The sequence below is a fragment of the Strix aluco genome, chromosome 1 (assembly GCF_031877795.1).
Source record: "Strix aluco isolate bStrAlu1 chromosome 1, bStrAlu1.hap1, whole genome shotgun sequence".
NCBI lineage: Eukaryota > Metazoa > Chordata > Aves > Strigiformes > Strigidae > Strix > Strix aluco.
Window position 1 is genome coordinate 176,716 of NC_133931.1, and position 20,153 is coordinate 196,868.

The 20,153-nt window shown below is 54.7% G+C and overlaps 1 protein-coding gene across 32 annotated transcripts in view; it reads right to left on the reverse strand.

Annotated features, from left to right (window-relative positions):
• SCRIB (scribble planar cell polarity protein) overlaps window positions 1-17,836 on the reverse strand; it is a 111,947-nt gene extending 94,111 nt beyond the window's left edge. For 19 of the 32 annotated variants that reach the window (XR_012622786.1, XM_074819969.1, XM_074820614.1 and 16 more), the window contains exon 1: window positions 17,533-17,834. Coding sequence is in view for 27 of the 32 variants with exons in the window: in XM_074819969.1 (XP_074676070.1) it covers window positions 17,533-17,694 (162 nt within the window). In the remaining 5 variants the exon portion in view is untranslated. Of the gene's footprint in view, window positions 1-17,532 lie in introns of all 32 variants that reach the window. The other 13 variants (XR_012622970.1, XR_012622941.1, XR_012622961.1 and 10 more) reach the window with 3 other exon arrangements.
• Between the last annotated feature and the right edge of the window lie 2,317 nt (window positions 17,837-20,153).

The window sequence follows — 20,153 nt, forward strand, 5'->3', positions numbered from 1 at the left end:
AAGTTTGCTCTTATCTCTACGAGGACTACAGTTAATATGAATTAAAATATGGCAACTGATGCAATCAAGAACTGATAAGACTGAAAACACTGTATCTAACACAACACATAATTTTCAGTTCAGTATTTTGTGTCTGGGTACTTCAACTCCTAAGTCCAAGAGCCAAATTTACTTACAAAGCAAGACTGCACAACAGATGCCTCTGAGACACTGGAAATGGAGAGCAAATTAATTTTAAAATTGTTACTGGAACTAAGAGTGAAAACTTAAGCAAATGTCTCTTTGGAGGCTGGCAGTTATCCCTTTTTCTAATCAATGTTAACACTGTTCCATATAGCTGGCCAGAAAGAAAGTCACGAATTTAGCACCATACTGAATGTCTCTGCTGAGATGAAACACACACAGAATCACAGAATCGCCTAGGTTGGAAGAGACCTTGAAGATCATCTAGTCCAACCATCAAACACAACACCAAGACTTCCTGAATATCAAAAAAAACCCAAACCCCCACACCAAATGTGCATGATCTAAATCTTTCAGTGTCCAAACTATATATATAGTTTAAGATATAAGATCAAAATTAGAAGTTTGAAGAACAAAAAATAAGCAGCAATCTTTCACTGTTTCCTGGCACACCAGAAGCCTAAAGACCACACAGAGCAAACATGGATTAGCACAAAAGGAGTCCAGTGCGCAGGAGTTCAGCCAGCTCTGAGCATGATGGAAGTTATCACAAATTTAAAAAAAAAGGCTCAAGATCAGGGGACGTATTAACAGCATAGTTGGGTAACGGGGGGGGGGGGGGGGAAGCTTTTGTAAATTAGAATATATTACGAGGATATTCTACTGTTGAAGTATGTGAACAGTTACAGGATGGCCAAGATGGAGAACAACTACAAAACGGTCTTGCCAATAAGATTCAGGGGGCACAAATTCTTACAACATCCAGAGCAGAGCAACTGCAATATAACAGCTTGGAAATACACAGGCCATTGCTCTCATGAATGTACTGACTGGGTGAAAAGTAGTGGAAGGTATAAAGAGCCTGTAAAGCACTATAAGCCAAAAGATAAGAAATACTCCACAAAACTATAACATTGCAAAACAGATGGAAAAATGTGAAATACAGGCTCTGCAGCATGTTTTCAGATGCAACATCCTTGTTCAGCAGCCCCTCTAAAGAGGAAAGCAGGCAAACACGTGAGAAGTCATTCAAGAGTTATCTAGAATTTCTGAAACAAAATTAAATTACTTCAATCTCTTAAAAAAAAAAAAAAGGCAACCTAGATCCATGGATTTTTCAGTCAAAAGGGACAATGAAGTAATGGCCTTCTAATCCTTTGTGTATCACAACCTTTATCACAGAATCATGGAATAATTCAGATGGGAGGGAGCCTCAGGAGATCTCTAGCCCAACCTCCGGCTCAAAGCAGGGTCAGCTGTGAAGTCAGACCGCGTTGCTCAGGCCTTTGTGAAGTCTTTCAAAACCTCCAATGATGGAGGATCCAAAACTCCTCTGGGCCCTCGGATCCACCCATTAATTCTCCTCCCAGTGAAAAAAGCCGCCTCGTCCCCAGACGGAAGCCCCTCATCCCGTGATGCCCCGTGCCTCGCGTCCTGCCCCACGCCCAGCTGGGCCCCGGCCCCTCCCTAACGCCGTGGCTGCGGAGGGAGTGGTGCCCTCCCCAGGCCCAAGGGCCCCGCAGGGTCCTGCCAGGGACCGCAGCAGCCTCTGCACAGCCTCTCCTGAGCTCCTGCCACAACGGGCGAGCGCTGAGCAGGGGAACCCCCCCGGGCTGCGGGCATGCTCCGGATGGCCCGTCCAGCACCCTGCCGGCCCTCCGTGCGCCAGGGCAGCCCCAGTCCCCGCGAGAGTGGAACTCTGAACCCAGACCCCGGCTGGGAGCCGAGCGCTGCCGGCACCACGTCCAACAGGAACCGTGGAGAGGAGGCGGCCACGCACACCACACCAAGGATGCTGCCAGCGAGAGCACGTGCAGCATGAAGCCAAACTCACGGGCCCGTCTGCAGAACCAAATAAAAAGTCTCAAACGTCCCTTTTTGCTGTTGCCAGGCAAATATTGACGTGTACAACCAATATAAACAATGGAAGAGACCCATCAAAACTTTAGGAGACCCCTGACTGTGACAAACCTTTCAGAATTAAACCACACCAGTCACTCAGCGAGCCATACAGCCACCCGCTACAAACAGGCTGGCTCCCAACAAACTCCAGATGAGCTAATGGACCACCCCAAGCTATTGATTCTGCTCCTGTTAGAGTACAGGACACTTGACTGTCAGCCAACCACAATTAAACTGGAAAGACTTTACCTCTGTCTTAACAACTGATGCCTCAGCAACTTCAGAAGACCCGCTTCAATACCGAAATACAGCGATATATGCAGAAATGGGAAAGGATGAAACCTCAGCACAATTATTAATGAACCTCTTGAGTAAGACCACTGCCTTTGAAGAAATAAGAAAACTATCGGGCTAATAGAACAGAATCACTGCTATGACAGTCAAAACCATCAGCATTGCAAAGGGAAAGAAATGTCAGCTTCAAACTGAAACACTGCCACCAGCCAAGCAGAGTGCCGTCCTGACCACGCGCTCCTCTGCAATGGTTGGTCAGTCCTACTCAAGGAACGTTTCCAAACAGCACACTGTGGTTTTATTTGAGGTTATCCAGAGAAACAGTAACAGGCTCAGCCAGTTTATGAAAACAAGAAACGCTGGTAGCAGCAAACACAGGCTCCACTTGGCAGATTCACCTTTGGCTTCTGCTGAGGAACTGAAATACCTGTGTATCGAGAGAGTCCTGAGCCTCACATACTCCTGCAGAGGCCCACTGCTCAAGGACACGTTTCTTACTGATAGTGCACGGGTGCCCGACGCTCCACTTCGCGGAGCTTCTCACACTGTGAGACACAAAAGCACAGAAGTCCCCGATCCCATGGAGTTTGGCCAATGGTGAACACTTACACAGGAAAGCAGAGTGAACCCAGGAAGGAGGAAATACCCACGTGATTTGGAAATGAGCTTCTGGCCTCATACCCTCGACGTGCCATGACTGCTCCCCAGCAATGCAGACGGGTGGCACTAGAGGTGGTGCTGCCCAAAATTAAGAGGCAGATGCCTAACTCCTGAGTGGAGGCAGAAGTCTGACAGTCCCCTTCCTCGTTCATGACGTGAGGAACTCTGACTGTCCAACTCCAAAACTGGCTGCACCAGCCGCCTCCTGTTCTGCAGAAGACGGGAATGGAAGAAAATGGTGCCAGCCACCACTGCCTTCACCCTGCCTCAAGCAGCACAAGGCAGCACCTCACTGCCTGTGGACACTAGTGCAGAGCTTCCAGCTAAATTAAGGAAGCAGGGTGAGTTTCTGGAAAGCCCACGTCTGCAAAACTGCAAAGGAGTATGTAGCAGAACAGTGGGTGAGGGATGCAGATTTCCAAATACAGCAGTTCACTCAGAGGCAAAATGCATCACGGAGGCAGGGCCAGCAGAACCACGGAATGGCTGAGGGTGGAAGGCACCTCTCAAGATCAGCTAGTCCAACCTCTGCTCAAAGGGGTCAGCTACAGCAGGTTGCCCAGGGCTATGTCCACCCAGGTTCTGACTATGTCCAAGGATGGACATTCTGCAACTCACTGGCAACAGGTTCCAGTGTTCAACCACCCCTCCAGTAAAAAAAAAAAAAAAAAAAAAAAAGTATTTCCTTCTGTTTAAACAGAATTTCCTCTATTTTACTCTGTGCCCATTACCTCTTGTCCTGCCATTGGACACTACTGAGAAGAGACTGGCTCCAGCTCCTTTGCTCTCCGACATCACATACACACTGCTAAAATCCCCCTAAGCCTTCTCTCCTCCAGGCTGAACGGTCACAACTCGCTCAGCCTCCCCCCGTACCACAGATGCACCAGTCTCTTCATCATTTTTGCGGCCCTTCACTGGACAGACTCCTGCATGTCCACGTCCTCCTGCAGTGGGGAGCCCAGGCTGGTCACAGTCCTCCAGAGCAGAACAGAGGGGAAGGATCACCTCCCTTCACCTGCTGGCAACGCTCTTCCCAACTGTCGGTCCACCTGTGGTCCACCAGGACCCCCATGTTTCTGCAAAGCTGCTTTTCAGGTGGTCGGTCCCCTGTCTGTACTGCTGCATGAGGTTATTCTCCCCACGTGCAGAAACTGGCGTTTCCCTCTGTTGAACTCCATGATGAAAAATGTTGTCCCATTCTTCCAGCCTGTCAAGGTCCTCCTGAACAGCAGCACAACAATCTGGTACATGCAAAGTCACACACAGCGCGTATATACACAGCAAGGTCATAAAGGGCCCTTGTAAGCCCAGTTTCTTGTATGTAAGAGGCCACTGAAAATGTCTGAAGGAGGCTCCATCCTCCTCTCTGCAATTAGCACACCCCCAACTAAGTTGTGTTTCTTCAGCTCGCTGGCGTGACGTACTTCCTCCAAACCTCAATCCTGCCTCTTTGTCTATGTTCATATCGGTGAAGCTCCCAGCGTTAGTACTGAGGCTGCAGCCAAGCCCCAGGACATGGAGAAAAGGTTAATGGAGCTATTAGGTCAGCTGAGAGAACCACAGGATTCAGATAGTGATGCTGGGAGTTTGGACACCACCCCCAAGAGCTTCCTTTCTGCTGCAGAGTAACGCTTGGCAGAGCCTCACCTCCTCCCCTGCTCGCTTATTCAGTCAGATCAAGAAGTGGAAAATGAAAGAAGGAGAAAGGACAATGGATGAAAGGATCAGAACAAACACTCTGAGCTACCACTCAGCTATGCCGTTTCCCAGAAACAACAAAATCCTGAGGGCAGGCCTGGAATGCCAACCGCTCCCCAAATGGGATTAACAGCCCAGAGCCAGCCTGGCTCCGTGGGCAGACGGTGCCGGGGACCCCGCGGGCCACCCCGCGCCACTGCCGCCAGCTCTGCACCAGGGGCACGCTGGAGCTGGCCCCGTCGCGCCGTCACCCAAGAGAGGGCAAGGGCTTCAGCCCCGGCGCGACCCAAGTGGTCTGACGGTGGCCAGGGTGGGGGACGCAGAGCTCCCAGGCCCCAGAGCTCCCTGTGCAGCCAGCCTGCGGCTGTCACGGCCACCGAGTCCCTGCTGCAAGGCCCGAGCCCTGCGGCCACCCGTGACTCGCGCGACGGCAGCACATGCCCATGTGTCCTGTAGCTCCCACCCCACCTGCAGAAAGACGCATCTTCACTGCCAAGCAGAGAGCCCTTGGGGTGCTGGAGCTGGGACCTGGGAAACACCGCCTGCTTCTGCCAGCAGGCTGCTCCCCCCTGCCAGGTTGGCCCCAGGCCCGGGTTCGTTTCATGACTCTTTTCTGAATCTTTGTTTTCTCAAGGCTACAGCAAAAGGGTTTCTGGCCTACCCGAGGCTGAACTCCAGCTCTCCCCTCCCCTCCCCTGCTTCAGCAAGGAGGTCCCCTACGCTCTGCCCACACTAACGCGCAGCACTGGGATACCCGTGAGCAGTCCCACACGTCTGGGCAGAGGCACCTGGCCTGTTTCACACCCCGGACATCCCAGAATCCTTCAGGTTGGAAAAGCCCCTCGGGATCATCGAGTCCAACCCTCAGCCCGACTCTACAAAGTTGTCCCCTACCCCACATCCCCCCACAGCTCATCCAAACGGCCCTTAAACACACCCAGGGATGGGGACTCCACCCCTCCCTGGGCAGCCTATTCCACTCTCTGACCAAGACAGGGAAATATTCCACTGTCTGACCAGTCCCACCAAAGGCACCGTGCCTAGTCCCAGGGGAAGGGCACTGGGACACGGGGGTCTCTGCTCCCCAGCATCACCGTGCTGCTCTCCTCCGACCCTCAGCCCCACGCCCATGCCCGAAGGACTGCCGGCTCTGCCGTCTCCATGGTGGCCAAGAGGGAGGGAGGAGGGCAAATGGACACCCGGTTTCTCCAGCGAAGGAGCCATGCTGTTCTGCAGCAGACAGCTTGCTGGGACTGCCCTGGTGCCAGGACCCCCCTGCCAACACAGACGGGAGGGGGGCAGCTGCCAAGTGCCCTCAGGCTGTAGGGACATTTCTCCCCTCACAAGCATGCTTTAAGCAGGCTCCTGGGAACTCCTCATCAAGAGGGGGCATTTCTTAAGGTGAGACGGCTGCAGCACTGCTGGAGGGGAGCAGGACATGTGCTGGAGGAGGAGTCAGACACCCAGCCTACGCAACTGTAGAGCCACAGTGATCTTACACACAGGCCAACGTCTCTGAAATAAGGCGGGGACCATTTATACATCTGGAGACCAGGAACCGGGTCTACAGTGTAAACACAGTCTTCACACTGGAATTGCACAAAACCTTCCTGCTTCTGCAGCCAAACCACGGATCTCTCATGCCTCCTTTCCCTCCAAAGCTACCCGTGACATCCCAGGCTGCCCCCAAGACAACGGCCCAGAGTCAGAGGTGTTTGCCCCAGGTGATTCTGCTGCAGGGACCGAGCACACCAAGAGCGCCTGCTGCATTACGCCTCCTCCAACCTAGGCTAAGGGGATCCAAGGCAGAGGTTCTGCCAACCTTCCTGATCCTGGAAGCGCCGGTGATACGGACAGGTCCTCCTTACATCTCATTACTCTTGAGAGAATTTCAAGTCCAACTGTCAGACCCTGCTGGTACAGTCCCACTGCCTTCAGCAGGACAGCACATGTTTAATTAAAGGCAGGATCAGACTGTGTAGCAGGAAAATAATTACAATTCTCCTGGTGATTCATGAGCAAGAAGAGGGCCTGGCTTCCCATGCCACCCCAGGCTGGGCTCACAGCAGCACAGCTCCGCGTCTGTCCCCAGCCAGAACGAAGGCACGGGACTCTGCCACCGTGGGCAGGAGGTGTCTGCCAGCAGCAGCTCAGGCAGCTCCTCCAAACGCTCACAGCAAAACCAGATCTCGTCTCTGAGCCTTGTGTTTCATTCACATTTTCCTGGTTAAACACGGGCTTGACATCTTAAGAATTGCCTGCAGAGGAAGCAGCCTCTGCTGCATGCTCCACAGCCAAGGCTTCGGGACGCAGGAGCACGCGTGTCTGCCCTCCCGTTCTCTCAGACATACAGGGAGAAGTGTGAACAGAACTGGGGTCCCTCCTTTTACATCTGTGATGAAAGGAAGAGCTGAGCCTTGGCGACTGTGCTGGTGGGATTGCCTTTGGGGAAAGCCAGCTGAATGTGAGAGATGCAAGCAGAGCTGGAAGCAAAAACTGCAAAGCAAAACACTTGGGAGTTGATCAGCTCTAAGGTTAAACTCAGCCCTTCCAAGTCCCTGTGCTCAAAGCCAACACCTCACAGATGAGGCCACAGAACCAGAAAGACTCCTCTGCCACAGCCGGGCAGCTGGGGCAGGACGCCAGCCCCAGGGGCTGTACAGCAGTCAGTCCACTTCAGCAGCTCCAGTCAGCACCAGGTTGCATCAGCAGAGCAGGGAACACAAGACACACCTTCCCTACACCGAGGGAAGAGATGCAAGCAACGTCTGTTCCCAGAATAGCTGGATTTAAGAAGCAGAATCGCTCCACCTGACATCTAGTGAGGACAGCAGGGGTAATGGTAGCAGAGGTCAAAAAAGTGACCACCGCTGCTGAGAGACAAGAACACGGGTTTGGGGCTCCGGGGGAGAGGCCGCACCTCAGCCCTGGTGCCACGGGGAGGGCATCACCACCACCGCTCTCCTGGCAGACCCTTGCACCCGGACGCTCCTCAGGGCCTCACGCCGGTCACCGAGAGACTGTCTGACCCACCTCAGCAGCCGTGGGACGGGACCACAGGCAGCGCATACAGACCACCCACCATCCCAGACAAGGGATCTTCCCCAATAACCTACTCCAACTGCAGCTCTGTTTCCTTCTCCACTCCCCACAGCATTTGTCACAGATACTAAACTGCCTTCGGCCTCTTCTGGCCACAAGCTCCTAATCACCAACACCTGAAAGGCGGCAGCTCAGCAGAGTCCCAGAGAGAAAGAGCTGATGCTCTGCAGCCCAACGCCAGGCTCAGCACCTCCCGCCAAGCCAGGGTTTGCAGCCAGACCTTCCCCCTGCTCCAGCAGGGACGGTAAAGGGGGGCCCCTCCCCGTCAGCCCCCCCACAGCACAGGAGGGAGGGACGCTGGCTGCGGGCCCACCCCAGGCAGACCCACGGACAAGGAGCAGACCCACAGACGGGCCTGGCGAGTCACGGGCAGGGCTGGAGCGCTGAGCACCCTGAACACGAGTGGGTCCCCGTGCCCCCGCACACACGGGAGCTCGGGGTTGGGGAGCTGACTGACCCTACGCATGCCGGCTGCGGGGACACAGCCCTCCCCAACACAGACCGGCCGGATTTCCGACTATTTAACCCCACGTATCAGGCCCTGAGGAATGTATTTCAAATATCTAAAAGTACTTAAGCGTCAGGAACACATTCCAGCGAAGACAAAGCAAGCTGTCTCCCAGCCAAAGGCTCCCCAGCTGCTCCTTCCCAGGCACTAAGCCGGGACTGAGGAATGCAGTCCCTGGCCCCCTCTGGGGCCGGAGAGCGCGCTGCCCGAGGACGGCACGCAGGGGCAGGGTGGGATCGCTGCTCCAAACCAAGTGACGAACCAATTCAGGCACACAGAAAGGAAATCCCCAAGCCAGAATTAGATCACGATGACACTATTAAGACCTCGCTCTTGCGCAGAGGTGGGGGGGAGGCTTTACTGATGGGAGCATGGTCTCAGACCATGAACTGCTCCAAGCACAAAAGCAGCAGTGTGCGTGAACAGAGCCCCCCCAAAACCAGAGCACCAGCGACCCCCAGCTCAGGCCTGTCAGCGGGCTGGGAGTTGTCCAAAGGATGAGTGCCACCACACACCAGCACTCCCTGCGGCAGCTGCGCAGCACCCAGTGCCAGTTCCCACTGAAATGCTGTGAAAGCAATAACCCGGAGAGGCCAGTTGAGATCATTTCACGGGACAACGTTCTGGCTACAGGTGCAGAAGCAAGTACTATCCAAAGACCTCTCCCCCTTTCTTATCTATTCTACCACTTACCTCTCCCCACCCAGCCCCTTCCCTGGCACACCAGCACCTCAGGAATGGCCTTATCCAGTGTAACAAAGAGATCTCATCTACCAATCTAGTTTTCTTCTAAATCATCTTCTGACCAAGGAACGGTCAACTAGCAATTACCAAAAAGTAATTTACTTATCTGTAATGCCACAAGCAGAGAGCAGTGACGAGCGGCATCCTCAGGGGTCGGGGCTGGGACCAGTTTAACACCTTTGTTGGGGACACGGACAGTGGGATCGAGGTACCCTCAGCACGTTCCCCACCGACACCCAGCTGTGTGGTGCGGGGACACGCTGAAGGAAGGATCCAGCCAGAGGGACCTGGGCAGGCTGGAGAGGGGCCACGGGCAAACCTCATGGAGTTCAACAAGGCCAAGGGCAAGGTCCTGCCCATGGGTCGGGGCAATCCCCAGCACAAACCCAGGCTGGGCAAGGAGGGGATGGAGAGCAGGACTTGGGGGGGTTGGGGGGTGGAAAACTGCCTGTGAGCCAGCAACGGGCGCTGGCAGCCCAGAAAGCCACCCGTGTGCTGGGCTGCACCCAGAGCAGTGTGGGCAGCAGGGCAAGGGGGGGGTTCTCCCCCTCTGCTCTGCTCTGGGAGACCCCCCTGCAGTGCTGGGTCCAGCTCTGGGGGCACCAACAGCAGAAGAACACGGACCTGCTCGAGCGAGGCCAGAGGAGGCCATGAAGATGCTCGGGGGGCTGGAGCACCCCCCTGTGAGGACAGGCTGAGAGAGTTGGGGGGGTTCAGCTGGAGAAGAGAAGGCTCCAGGGAGACCTTAGAGCGGCCTCCCAGGACTGAAAGGGGCTACAGGAAAGGGGGGTGGGGGGGGGAGACTCATCATCAGGGGGGAGGGATAGGACGAGGGGTAGCGGGTAAACTGACAGAGGGCAGATTTAGGTCAGATCTAAGGCAGAAATCCTTCCCTGTGAGGGGGGCGAGGCCCTGGCACAGGTTGCCCAGAGAAGCTGTGGCTGCCCCCTCCCTGGAAGGGTTCAAGGCCAGGTTGGACGGGGCTTTGGGCAACCTGGGCTAGTGGAAGGTGGCCCTGCCCGGGGCAGGGGGTGGCACTGGATGGGCTTTAAGGGCCCTCCCAACCCACACCAGCCTGGGATTCTACGAAATATTAGCAACATGAAAAATGCCAAGAGCTACACAATGACCTGTTCCATATTACCCTGTAGTTTATACAACAGATGCATCTGCAGCACAGAGAGGCACCATAAAACAAACAAACCCCAACATAAAAGCTCTAACCCTGAAACTAGGAAACCGAGACAAGGCAGATGAGATCAAGTTTATTAATTGGTACAGAGCAGGGTATTCAGACTACAGCAGACTGTACACTCGGGGTTCATAGAAGCACATTTGGGGGACTGGGAAAGTCGTAAGGAAAAGTTAAATGTCGCTGTGTGGAGGGAGACAGCAGGAGATTCTCAGACACAAAGACACAAACAACTCTTCTGAACAGGAAGAGCACATAGAATAGGAAGGTGCCAAAGCAGCTCGCAGGGGAACTGCTCAGACATACACCGTTAAATACCCTGAACTGGAAATGGAAAAAGGAGTTGTCAAACGGCAGAGAACCTTGCAGTGCAGGAGCTCTGCGGGCCATCACATCCCTGTGCCTCTGCCCGCAGTGTGTCTGACCATCCACCACGCTCCTCCACCACGGTTCCCTGCCTCATCCAAGTTTCTGTCAGGGAGACGGTGAAACAGGGTTATGAAATCCAGGAATGTTCAGGGGAACATATATAACAGGTCAGAGGAGACCTGGAGAGGTTTACCTAGTCCTGCCTTTACCTCTAACCATCCATGAACCACCACCTAAACCATTCTGGGCAGATACCCGGAGGGTAGCCAAAGGGAACAGGGAGAGATCTCAGAGGTGGAAGCAGATCAGGTAGGGAGCAAATGCTCTGCAGGGCCACTGTGATACCGCGTCTGTGCTTTACAGACAGCGTCCCGGAACACGAGCGAGGGAGGGTGAGCCTATGCCAGTAGCTGTCACCGAGGAGCAAGAGGCATCCCAAAGGTGCAAACCTGTTCCAAGCAGCCAACTTAGCAGCCGATGCACCCAGACATGGAAGCTGTTACTAACCACATGCCAGAGACACATCCAGGGTTTACAATCACCGGGTCAGCTGGGCCCAGGGGAAAGACTGAGCAGGTGCTTTCACTGATGACCTCCTACACTGTACAAAACCAGTGCGGAGGAAGATTTGTTGAGAGGCAACACTGTTTAGGCCATAGTCACCTAGATCTTCACGAACGCTTTGCTTCACTGAAGCTCTTTGCCACCCAGCGTGCCTTTTTACCTCGCTGTTACACCCATTTGAACTTCCTCCAAGAGCTGAGCTCCTTTGCAGATCCACACAGGGCAGCACACCCACACCCTGTCCACAATGGAGCTGACTGCACACCTTGGAGCTCACGGAGAAGTGAGTATTAATAGTCAACTCTTAGTTGTAGACCTCAAAGCATAAAATCACTTCTGTGCTCCTCTATCATGTTCCCTTGTTTGTATGTCTAAGAGTTTTATCAGCTCTTTTTTTCCACAGCTGAGCCTATACTCAGCTGTTACCACTCCAGCACAAATCCTAAATCCCCCCAGTCACTACCCAGGATTTAGCAGACAGACAGTTACTGCACAGAGAGGAAAGGATGAGGGTGAAATGGCCTGCACTTATTTCAACGGCTGGGCAGCAGCAGCACATCCAGAATACCTGGCTTTTGGAGAAGTGAAACCACATCCATCGGTACACATTAAGTCACAGGGCTCCTGAGCTCCTGGAAGGAACAGAGAGGCATGCCAACTCTGCGCACAGGGCTCATAACAATCAAGCGAAACCAGTTTCTTGACTGGTTTTGTTAAACAAATGCAGCTTGCCGTTTTGACGAAGCCTGCGATGCAGGGAATTCGCATGCTGAACCAGAGAAGGTGCCCACTGCACACTCGAGCCTCATCGGGCTCCAGAGCTGGCTCAGCCCCGTTCGAGCCTGGTGACCCCCGGGGGAGCCGGGCACTGCTGACCCGCGGCTCCCCGACTTTCGCAGGGAAGGGCTATTAGCATGGAGAGATTAAAAGAAGCAGCTTTACTCCTCCATGGAAGTAAATAAAACCCAAGATCCTCCTTGCAGGCCCCAGATGCCAGGAAATTAAAAGCTGCTCTTAATTAGCTTTGCAAGGCCCCACCTTGTCTTGGGAAAGTGACAAACGCTGCTCTCGGGTTTCCCCCTGCTCCGCGCAGCAGGATCCCAGGCTCTGGACAAAGGACACCGATGCTCTCGCCCGGGGCCAACAGCAGCCAAACAGGACGAACCGCTGAAACTGTTTCCACCAGCCCCAAAACGGCCTTGCCAAGATGCAGACAGCAACGAGCCAGGGCAGAAAGGAATCTGCACCGGACCCACAGGCCTCCTCTCCCTGGTGCTCGAGCCAGGTGCCCACCTCTCATCATTTTCAGTGCAAGCTCGTAACAGGTCAATGGGCAGTAGAACAAAAAAAGTTTTCTGCACTAGGCCCAATCTGTCATGGGAGCTTAGTAAGGAAAAAGCAAAGCAGAGAAACTGCAACCCCTCCATCAGACATCCCTAGGGCTTGCCTCTTCAGCACCACCACTATTCAAAATCTCGGTATCAGAGCTAACTCTTTAATTTCCTCCTCCTTCCCCTCTCTGCATGATCCCTCAGCCCACCCCCCAACCTCGCGACACTCCCTGCCCAGGTCCCCTTCCAGCAGGTCTCCATCAGCCTGTCCCTCTGCACGCTCCTGACGCAGGAGAGGTCTCCTCCCTCCTCCGCACTGACTCGCTCATAATTCTCCGTCCCTGCTCAGCTCCACCCTCTCTTCCTCCTACACCAGGTCCTACCAGCTCTGCTCCACCCAGGTTTCTCCCGACCTCTCCCTTTTGCCTTCCCATACTCCCAACCCCAGCACTCTGAAAGCACACCAAGAGCCTCTGGATGCCCGTTGATCGCGCTCTGCTCCTGGGCTGCGCCTGGCTCCATCCACCACCTCCGAATTCCAGCCTGCGTTCATTCCTTTCTGGTGAGACCTGCACCTCTGAAGCGCTCCTGGAGAGTGGGCTCAATGAGGCAGGTGGTTTTTGTAGCTCTAATGTAATGATTTAGCAGGCTGTACCCTTGAAACCTCCACCCCTAGTTGAAGGACCTGCTAGTTATCCCTCTGCTGCTGCACACTCGCAGTCCAGCAGAAATCACTTTACGCAAGCCAGGGAGAGCAGAAGTCATCAGAGAGCAGGACATTTCCTCCTCTGGAATTCAGACACCCTCATGAAGAGCACAGGGAACTTATCAAATGGAATTTATCATTTTCCATTAAACCATGCTGTATCACCCTGGCAGCAAATCCCTGCAACAAGGCAGCAGATGCTCCTAGCGCAGATTTAATCTATCGCTTCCAACAGCCAGAGTATAGCCACCATAATGAAAATTCCGGACTCAAAACAGGCAAGATTCCACATGGGACAACTGCAAAAGAAGCAAGAGCAGACAGAAGAGCATTTGGCACTGCGGGACGGAGAGCAACAAGCATTCACTTCTACAGCTTGGAAGAGAGAGTTCAGGAAAGCACGGTGGTGTCGTTCAGAAAGGCCGGGAGGCAGGCAGACCATCTAATCAGATCAAGAGCAAAGCAGCAGCAGGAAGGGGACACGGGAGGTTCTGGTACAGAAGAAAATGGTGCCACAGAAAGAGCAAGAGATTGCTAGTGTTTCCGGACTCTGGAACAAGTGGAATAAAGACAAATATAAGCATGTCAGACAGGTGGCCTGGTAGCGGGCGACAGGTCAAAAAATCCACAGGAGTCAGATAAATTCATTTTCAAAACAAGTTGTTTGCTAACTGTAAAACAAGGTGACCTTTCAAAAGGCAGCCACCCCTCCATTCTTTGGCTTCCAAAACCACCTCCACATGGAAGCCTTCTCCAAAAATCCTGCTTGAGCCCTTAAAAACAAACTTGCTGTGGTCAGATTCGCTACCAAAAGCTGTATATAACACTGTCTCATCCACACTTTTCTGACAGATCTCCATTTGCTGCTCTCCTCTCCCACCCTTACACACTCAACTCGGTAGTCCTTTACATCCCTCTCTCAAGGAACAGCATGCACAGCCCGATTCACACTTCCCTTTCCCCCCATCTTCCTCCGTGGTACACATCCCCCCTCCCCAGTCTGCCTCTCACACAAAAGGTGTGTTTCCACTAAGTGCTCCTCAACTGAAAACCATCTTCCCTACCCCAAACAAAGACCTCTCCCATTGCCCTCCCACAGGGGAAATACATGCCCAAATTGAGTATTTTCTCCTCTCTTTCCCTGGTGGAAAGGCAATTCGTTTTCAATTTTCCCCCCATAGCCACCTTGTGCAACATGCAGATTCTTACTGCTACGTCAGGTATCTGTCCCTACCCACAGGGCCCCCGGCAGTAACACCCTTAAATAACACCCTTCCTGCACGTGACCTGTGTGTCTGGGACTAAAGAGTGCACCTCTCCACTTCTGTTAGCACGAACCACGAGGACACATCTTGGGTCAAACCTCGGGCGGATCTCACCTCGAGCCCTCGTCCCACCAATGTGCAGACGCCCTCCCCAACCGCCTCGGGACTGCCCGGCCGGGGGGAACGTGGTGGGGGGCTGGACAGGGCAAAGACCGCGGGGCCTGCTGCTGCTCCCCCTCCCTGACGTGTCTCCGGGGCCCAGCACCTTCAGGCAGCAGCCACCAGCTCCCTGGCGGGCTTCGGGAGCAGCAGCAGCACTCGGGGTGCTCTGCCTGTTCCCCAGCTGCAGGCATTTGGCGCTCGCCCTGCCTGTGCGGGAGAGGGCACTGCGGTCTGGCCAGGGAAGGGTGACACCCGTCACCACTGCAGAGAGCCCACAGCAGCTGCAGACAGGACCCGAGACGGAAGGGTGCGAGTACAGCAAGCCCACGACAACACCTCCTCTAAGTCTGTCCTGGGATACGCAGCACAAGCAAGATGGTGTCTTTGTCTACACTCATTTTTGGTGGTTTTCTCTTCCGTGAACTGGTCCACTTCTTTCCTGAGCTCACGTAAACTTTAAGCATCCATTATGTCATATAGCAAGTAGTTCCACACTTCAGCTTAATTACATTTTGCATGAAAAACTATTTCATTTATTCTGAACTGAGCCGTTTTTTGGTTTCACTTAATGCCCTCCAGTCCTCGGTTGTCAGTTGCTCCCTGTTCGTTCCCTCCAGGCCATTTGTGACACTCCAGACCCCTGTCACCTGATGGAGGAATGGCACTGTCTTTTTCAGGTAGACTGAAGAGATCTTGTAAACACTTATTTTCCTTGTGCAAAAGCTGTTGCGTATTGGGTCTGATCATGCCGTTTTCTGCTCCCCATTCTCTGTACCTCTCCTGACTTTACTACATCTCTTTTGAGACTACAGGACCTTACAGAATCTTAAGACTGTTCTCTATTGTTTTTCTAATAATTCTTTGCCAGAAGAGCCTAGAAATTTGAGAGAACAAGAGAGGCACCCATGATCCCGGGATAGGTCACAGTAAGAGCTCTGATGCTCCCAAGCTGAACAGAGGTAACAGCTGGAGTTAAATAACAGTGTTCACAAAGACAAGCTCCTTGGGTGACAAGGTGACACAGCGCTTAGAGGTCAGACACACGGTACCTGCTTTCACAGGCAGGATTATATCTATCTCATCACAGACTCAATAAAACGTCCCTATAAAATTTGCATTTATACTCCAAAAGATGCTCTCCAGAAGCTGACCAAAACCCAGCGATGTCCGTGTCCAGGCAGGTTCAATGTAACACAAGGCAGGACTGTGGCTGCTCAGCAGGGCGCGAGGGTGCTGAGCAGCGCAGGGACCAGCGGGTTCACTGCGGGTAGGTCGCGGTTAGCCTCCTCTGCAGAACAGGCTCCTAACCTGCCTGTAACACACATTTCCAGCAGTTTGAGAAATACCCCTGCCCAAAGCATAACAAGATCCCAAGCTACCTGATGGAAGAGAGCTGATAAAGCATCACACTCGTGTCTCCACACCTGACCAAGGGCCCTCACAGCTGACTCCCACAAACAGGCTCACAGCAGCTCAGACAGGCTGGAAAGGTGAGAGAACGCAAAAATACCAGAGACATCGGGAGAGCAAGAATCTGCCGTTCCTATACCAGAGAATCTGTTTAGGTAGGGACGCATAAATGGTACAAGTTTAACAAAACTGAACGAAATTATTTTGGCCTGAACCAAAAATGAGGTTTTGGTTTGCATGGTGGTGGGGTTTTTTTCTGGATTTCATTGCAAATTTTGTAACATATCAACTCAATAACATATCAGTAATTCAGCATATCCTATTTCAACAAAATAATGATCTATTTCTCATTTTTTTAATAAAAAGGTGGCTTAGTCAGTACTCACTGATGAGCATCTATCCAACCAAGCTACAGTCAAATATGTTCTCTCTCCGGCACAAGCAATATTTAATTAACTTTTTAAAACCGGTACAGTTTCCACAGGGGACATGTGGTAAAACTTCCTCCAGAATATCCCACAGCCCCGTAACGTCTCAAGGCCTTCTCCTTCCCGGCTTCTCAAAACCCAGCTCTGGTCTGCAGCGCCCGCAGAGCAGAACCAGCGTTCCCGTCCCTACCGAACGTTCTGGGCCCCAATACCAGAGCCGGCCGGAGCCCCGCGAGAGCAAACCCTCGGGGAGCGGGGGGGCCAGGCCCGCGCCGGCCGCTGCCCCCCAGCACCTCCCCGGTCCTGCGCTGCTGCCCGGCCATCGGCCGCACGCTCGGGGTTTGTCACCGGAGCCACCTGCGCTGAGCCCCCGGCTGCACAGGACTGCGGGAGAGCGGCAAGAGCAGGGCTGAGGCCCCAGATAACGAGTATAAAGCACCTCCACCGCGTTTCATGAACTTCTGCGGTACCTTTTGTGATTTACGGCTTAAACCACAGTTCTTAAATCCGCCCTGTGCTGTGCTCAGCAGTACGCGCGGCTCACGGGGCTGATGATTTGGGTAAAGACTTTCTCCCTCGCGGGCGGCAGGGCCCCGTGGCCCGGCCGGGAGAGGCCCCCACCCTGCCGGCGCTCCCCGTCCCCTTCCCCTCCTTCCCCTTCCCAGCCGCCGGGGAGCACACACCCCCCCGGGGCTCCCGCTGCCGCCGCGGAGGCGCTGGGCCCCGCCGGTTCCGGCAGCCCGGCCCCGGCGGGAGGCCGAGGGAGGCGGCCGGGGCTCGGGCGAACCGAGGCCGCGCTCCCCACCGAGGGCGCGGCCCGGCGGAGGCCGCTCCCGGCAGCGGGGCCGGGTAGGCCGGGGCAGCGCCCCCGCTCCGCTCCGGGGCCGGGCCGCGGCGGGACGGCGGGAAGCGGCGGCCTCCGGCTGCGGCTCCGGCCCCGCGGCGCTCCCGGGCCGCAGCGGAGCGAGGCCTCCGCCGGGGCCCCGCGCTCGGGCCGGGCCGCGGCCTCACCTTGGGCAGCTCCCGGAGCTGGTTGGCGTCCAGCAGCAGCTCCTCCAGCGAGCGGCTGTACCGGTAGATCTCCTCGGGCACGGCCTGCAGCGAGCAGTGCCGCCGGTCCAGCGCCTCCACGTGCCGGTTGCAGCGCCAGAGCGGCGGCATGCACCGCAGCATCGCGCCGGGCCGGAGCCGCCGCGCCGGGGCAGGGGCCTGCCGGGGGGAGGGCCCGGATGCGCGGCGGGGAAGGTGGGGGGGAAGGCTCCGGCGGGGCCGAGCGGCGGCCCCGGTTCCGCTGTCCGGCTCCGCACCGCCGCCCCTCAGGCCTGGCCGCCTGCTCGGGCCTGGCCGCTCCCGCCCCGCCCCGGCCTGGCCGCCCCTCGGGCCTGGCCGCTCCCGCCCGGGCCCGGTCCCGGTCGGCTCCTGGGGCCGCGCCGCCCCCCCGCGAGCGTCCCTGGGAAACGGAGGCCGCTCCCGCCCTGCCCCGCGCCCGCCCCGGGACCCGCCCGCCGCGGAGGGGGGGGAGCGGCCGCGCCCGGCCCTCGGGAGCGGTAACGGCGGCGGCGGAGCCCTGGGCCGGGAGAAGGGGCCCGCGGGGGGGCGAACGGCCCCGGCTCTGCTGCGGGGGGCGCCCCGGGGCTGGGTCTGCACACGCTGGGCCGGGCCCGGCACAAGGCTGAGGGGAACCGGCCGGTGCTGCTGCGCGAAGCTCCGCGAGGCACCGACATCCCCTCAGGAGAGCGGTTAGTGCAGGACCCGCCGCGGAGGGACAACCCCCCCCCGGCGCCAGCGGGGCAAGGCTAGCCTGGGCAGGCGGGGTTTAAAATGGACACGCGGCCTGGGGCGCTGCTGCAGCAAAAGCGTAAAGCCCGGAGTAAGTCGCTGCCTCCGAAGTTGTCCCAGGACGGGGCAGCCCGTGTCCCCACCCTGCGCTGCCTCCAGCTTCCTGGGCTCTTTCCCTCCCTTCCCCCTTCTTGCCCAGTTACTGCTGCTCATTTATCTCCTCCTAATTCCCCCCTTTTCAGCCCAGCAGTGTCACCCGCTCCCACACTCACCTCTCCAGATGGGATCCTTTGTCCCAGCTGGTTTTGCCTTGCACACAGGTCGCCACCCCCACACCGGCTCCTGGAGTGAACGTTTATCTGACAGTCAAACTCGGAGGTGAACTGTTCATTCCTCGCTGCTCTGCACACACACACTGAGCCCAGCACCCGGAACGGCCCCAAACACCCACCGACCCAAGCCAGGACACGGGCTCCTCCCCATACTGCAAAGGGTCAGAAATATTTCTGCAACAAATAGAAATGAGAAGTGACCGATAAATGAGTGATGTTAAGGAGTGAGGCACTGGTGCTTGTGAAAAGCAGGAGGTGAGAGCTGCCGAGTGACTGCAGGGCCTGCAGGCTTCACTCGTAATGGGCAATGGCTGGGAGGTGCTGAAGGAGCTTTGAAACATTTGGGTTCCTTATGCTTTCAGTTGCAGTGTATCCTAGAATAGAGAAATCATGCCACATTAACCCACGACTTAACGCAAATTTTTTCTTCTGGGCAAAAGTACAACTAGTTGGTGTAGTACCCCATCAGAAATCACAAAGGTAGCCTGGAAAAAAACCGGGGTGACTCCAGGAACTGTAAGACAGATGATGAGTCAGGAAATAAAAAGGTGAGATTTACATTTTAAGACCAGCTCTAAGCTTTTGTAACAGAATGTAGGAATGTCCCAGCTATGTTTCCCAGAAAATGGAGGGGCAGACAACAAAGCAGAAACTGTGGTATTTTGAAGACAGTTTCATTAATAGGTCTGCCTGAATTTCAGCAAAGTGCAAGGTTATGTCAGAGACAAAGAACAAGAATGTCAGTTATGTGTAAGGCTCATGGGTTAGACATGGTGTAGGATAAACAAAAACAATTCACCCAGAATAGAAAGCAACTCAGAAAGGTGCCTGAGAGGGAGCTGAAACTAGGAGGAGTGTTTGGGTGCATCCAGTGATACAGCAGACAGGTATCAGCTGATCGCAGGGGTACCTGCACACATCTCAAGTGCCTAGTTCTGGTCACGACAGTTCAAGAAAAAATGAGCTTACAAACTGTGTCCCTGTTCAGACTAGCTACCACCAGGTTGACTGAAAACTCTTAAGGAAGGAAATTTCATAAATTTGATTCATCTAGCCTACTAAAACACTGATAATAGCAAGAAATCGTATTCTACGAAAGTACACAAATAAGGGTAAAACAAAAAAAAGACCCATTGAAGCTAAATGAAGATGTTAATACAAGAGCAGGTAGGAAACTGGTTCCAATGTTGGGTTTCCAACTGCAGCAAGTTGGGAAGAATCTACCTGTAAGTCTCAGCGTTTAAGATCCCGAACTCTGCACATCTTCCCAGTGCTAACCTCATCTTGATACTGTTCTCAAGGACTCTGTAAGTCAGAAGAAGATGGTTTTACTAGAGTTCAGATCTTCAAGGTAGAACAGAAATTCTGAGGCACCTTTGAGCAGTGGGAGCCGTTTAGCAGCAGCTACGCCAGGACAGTGTTTGTGGTTACGGGGCCTCGGAAGACACCTAACGGCTCCTCCGGCGCACCAGCGGGAGAGGGAGATGCCCCGAACCGGACTGATCCTCAGCAAATCAGGGG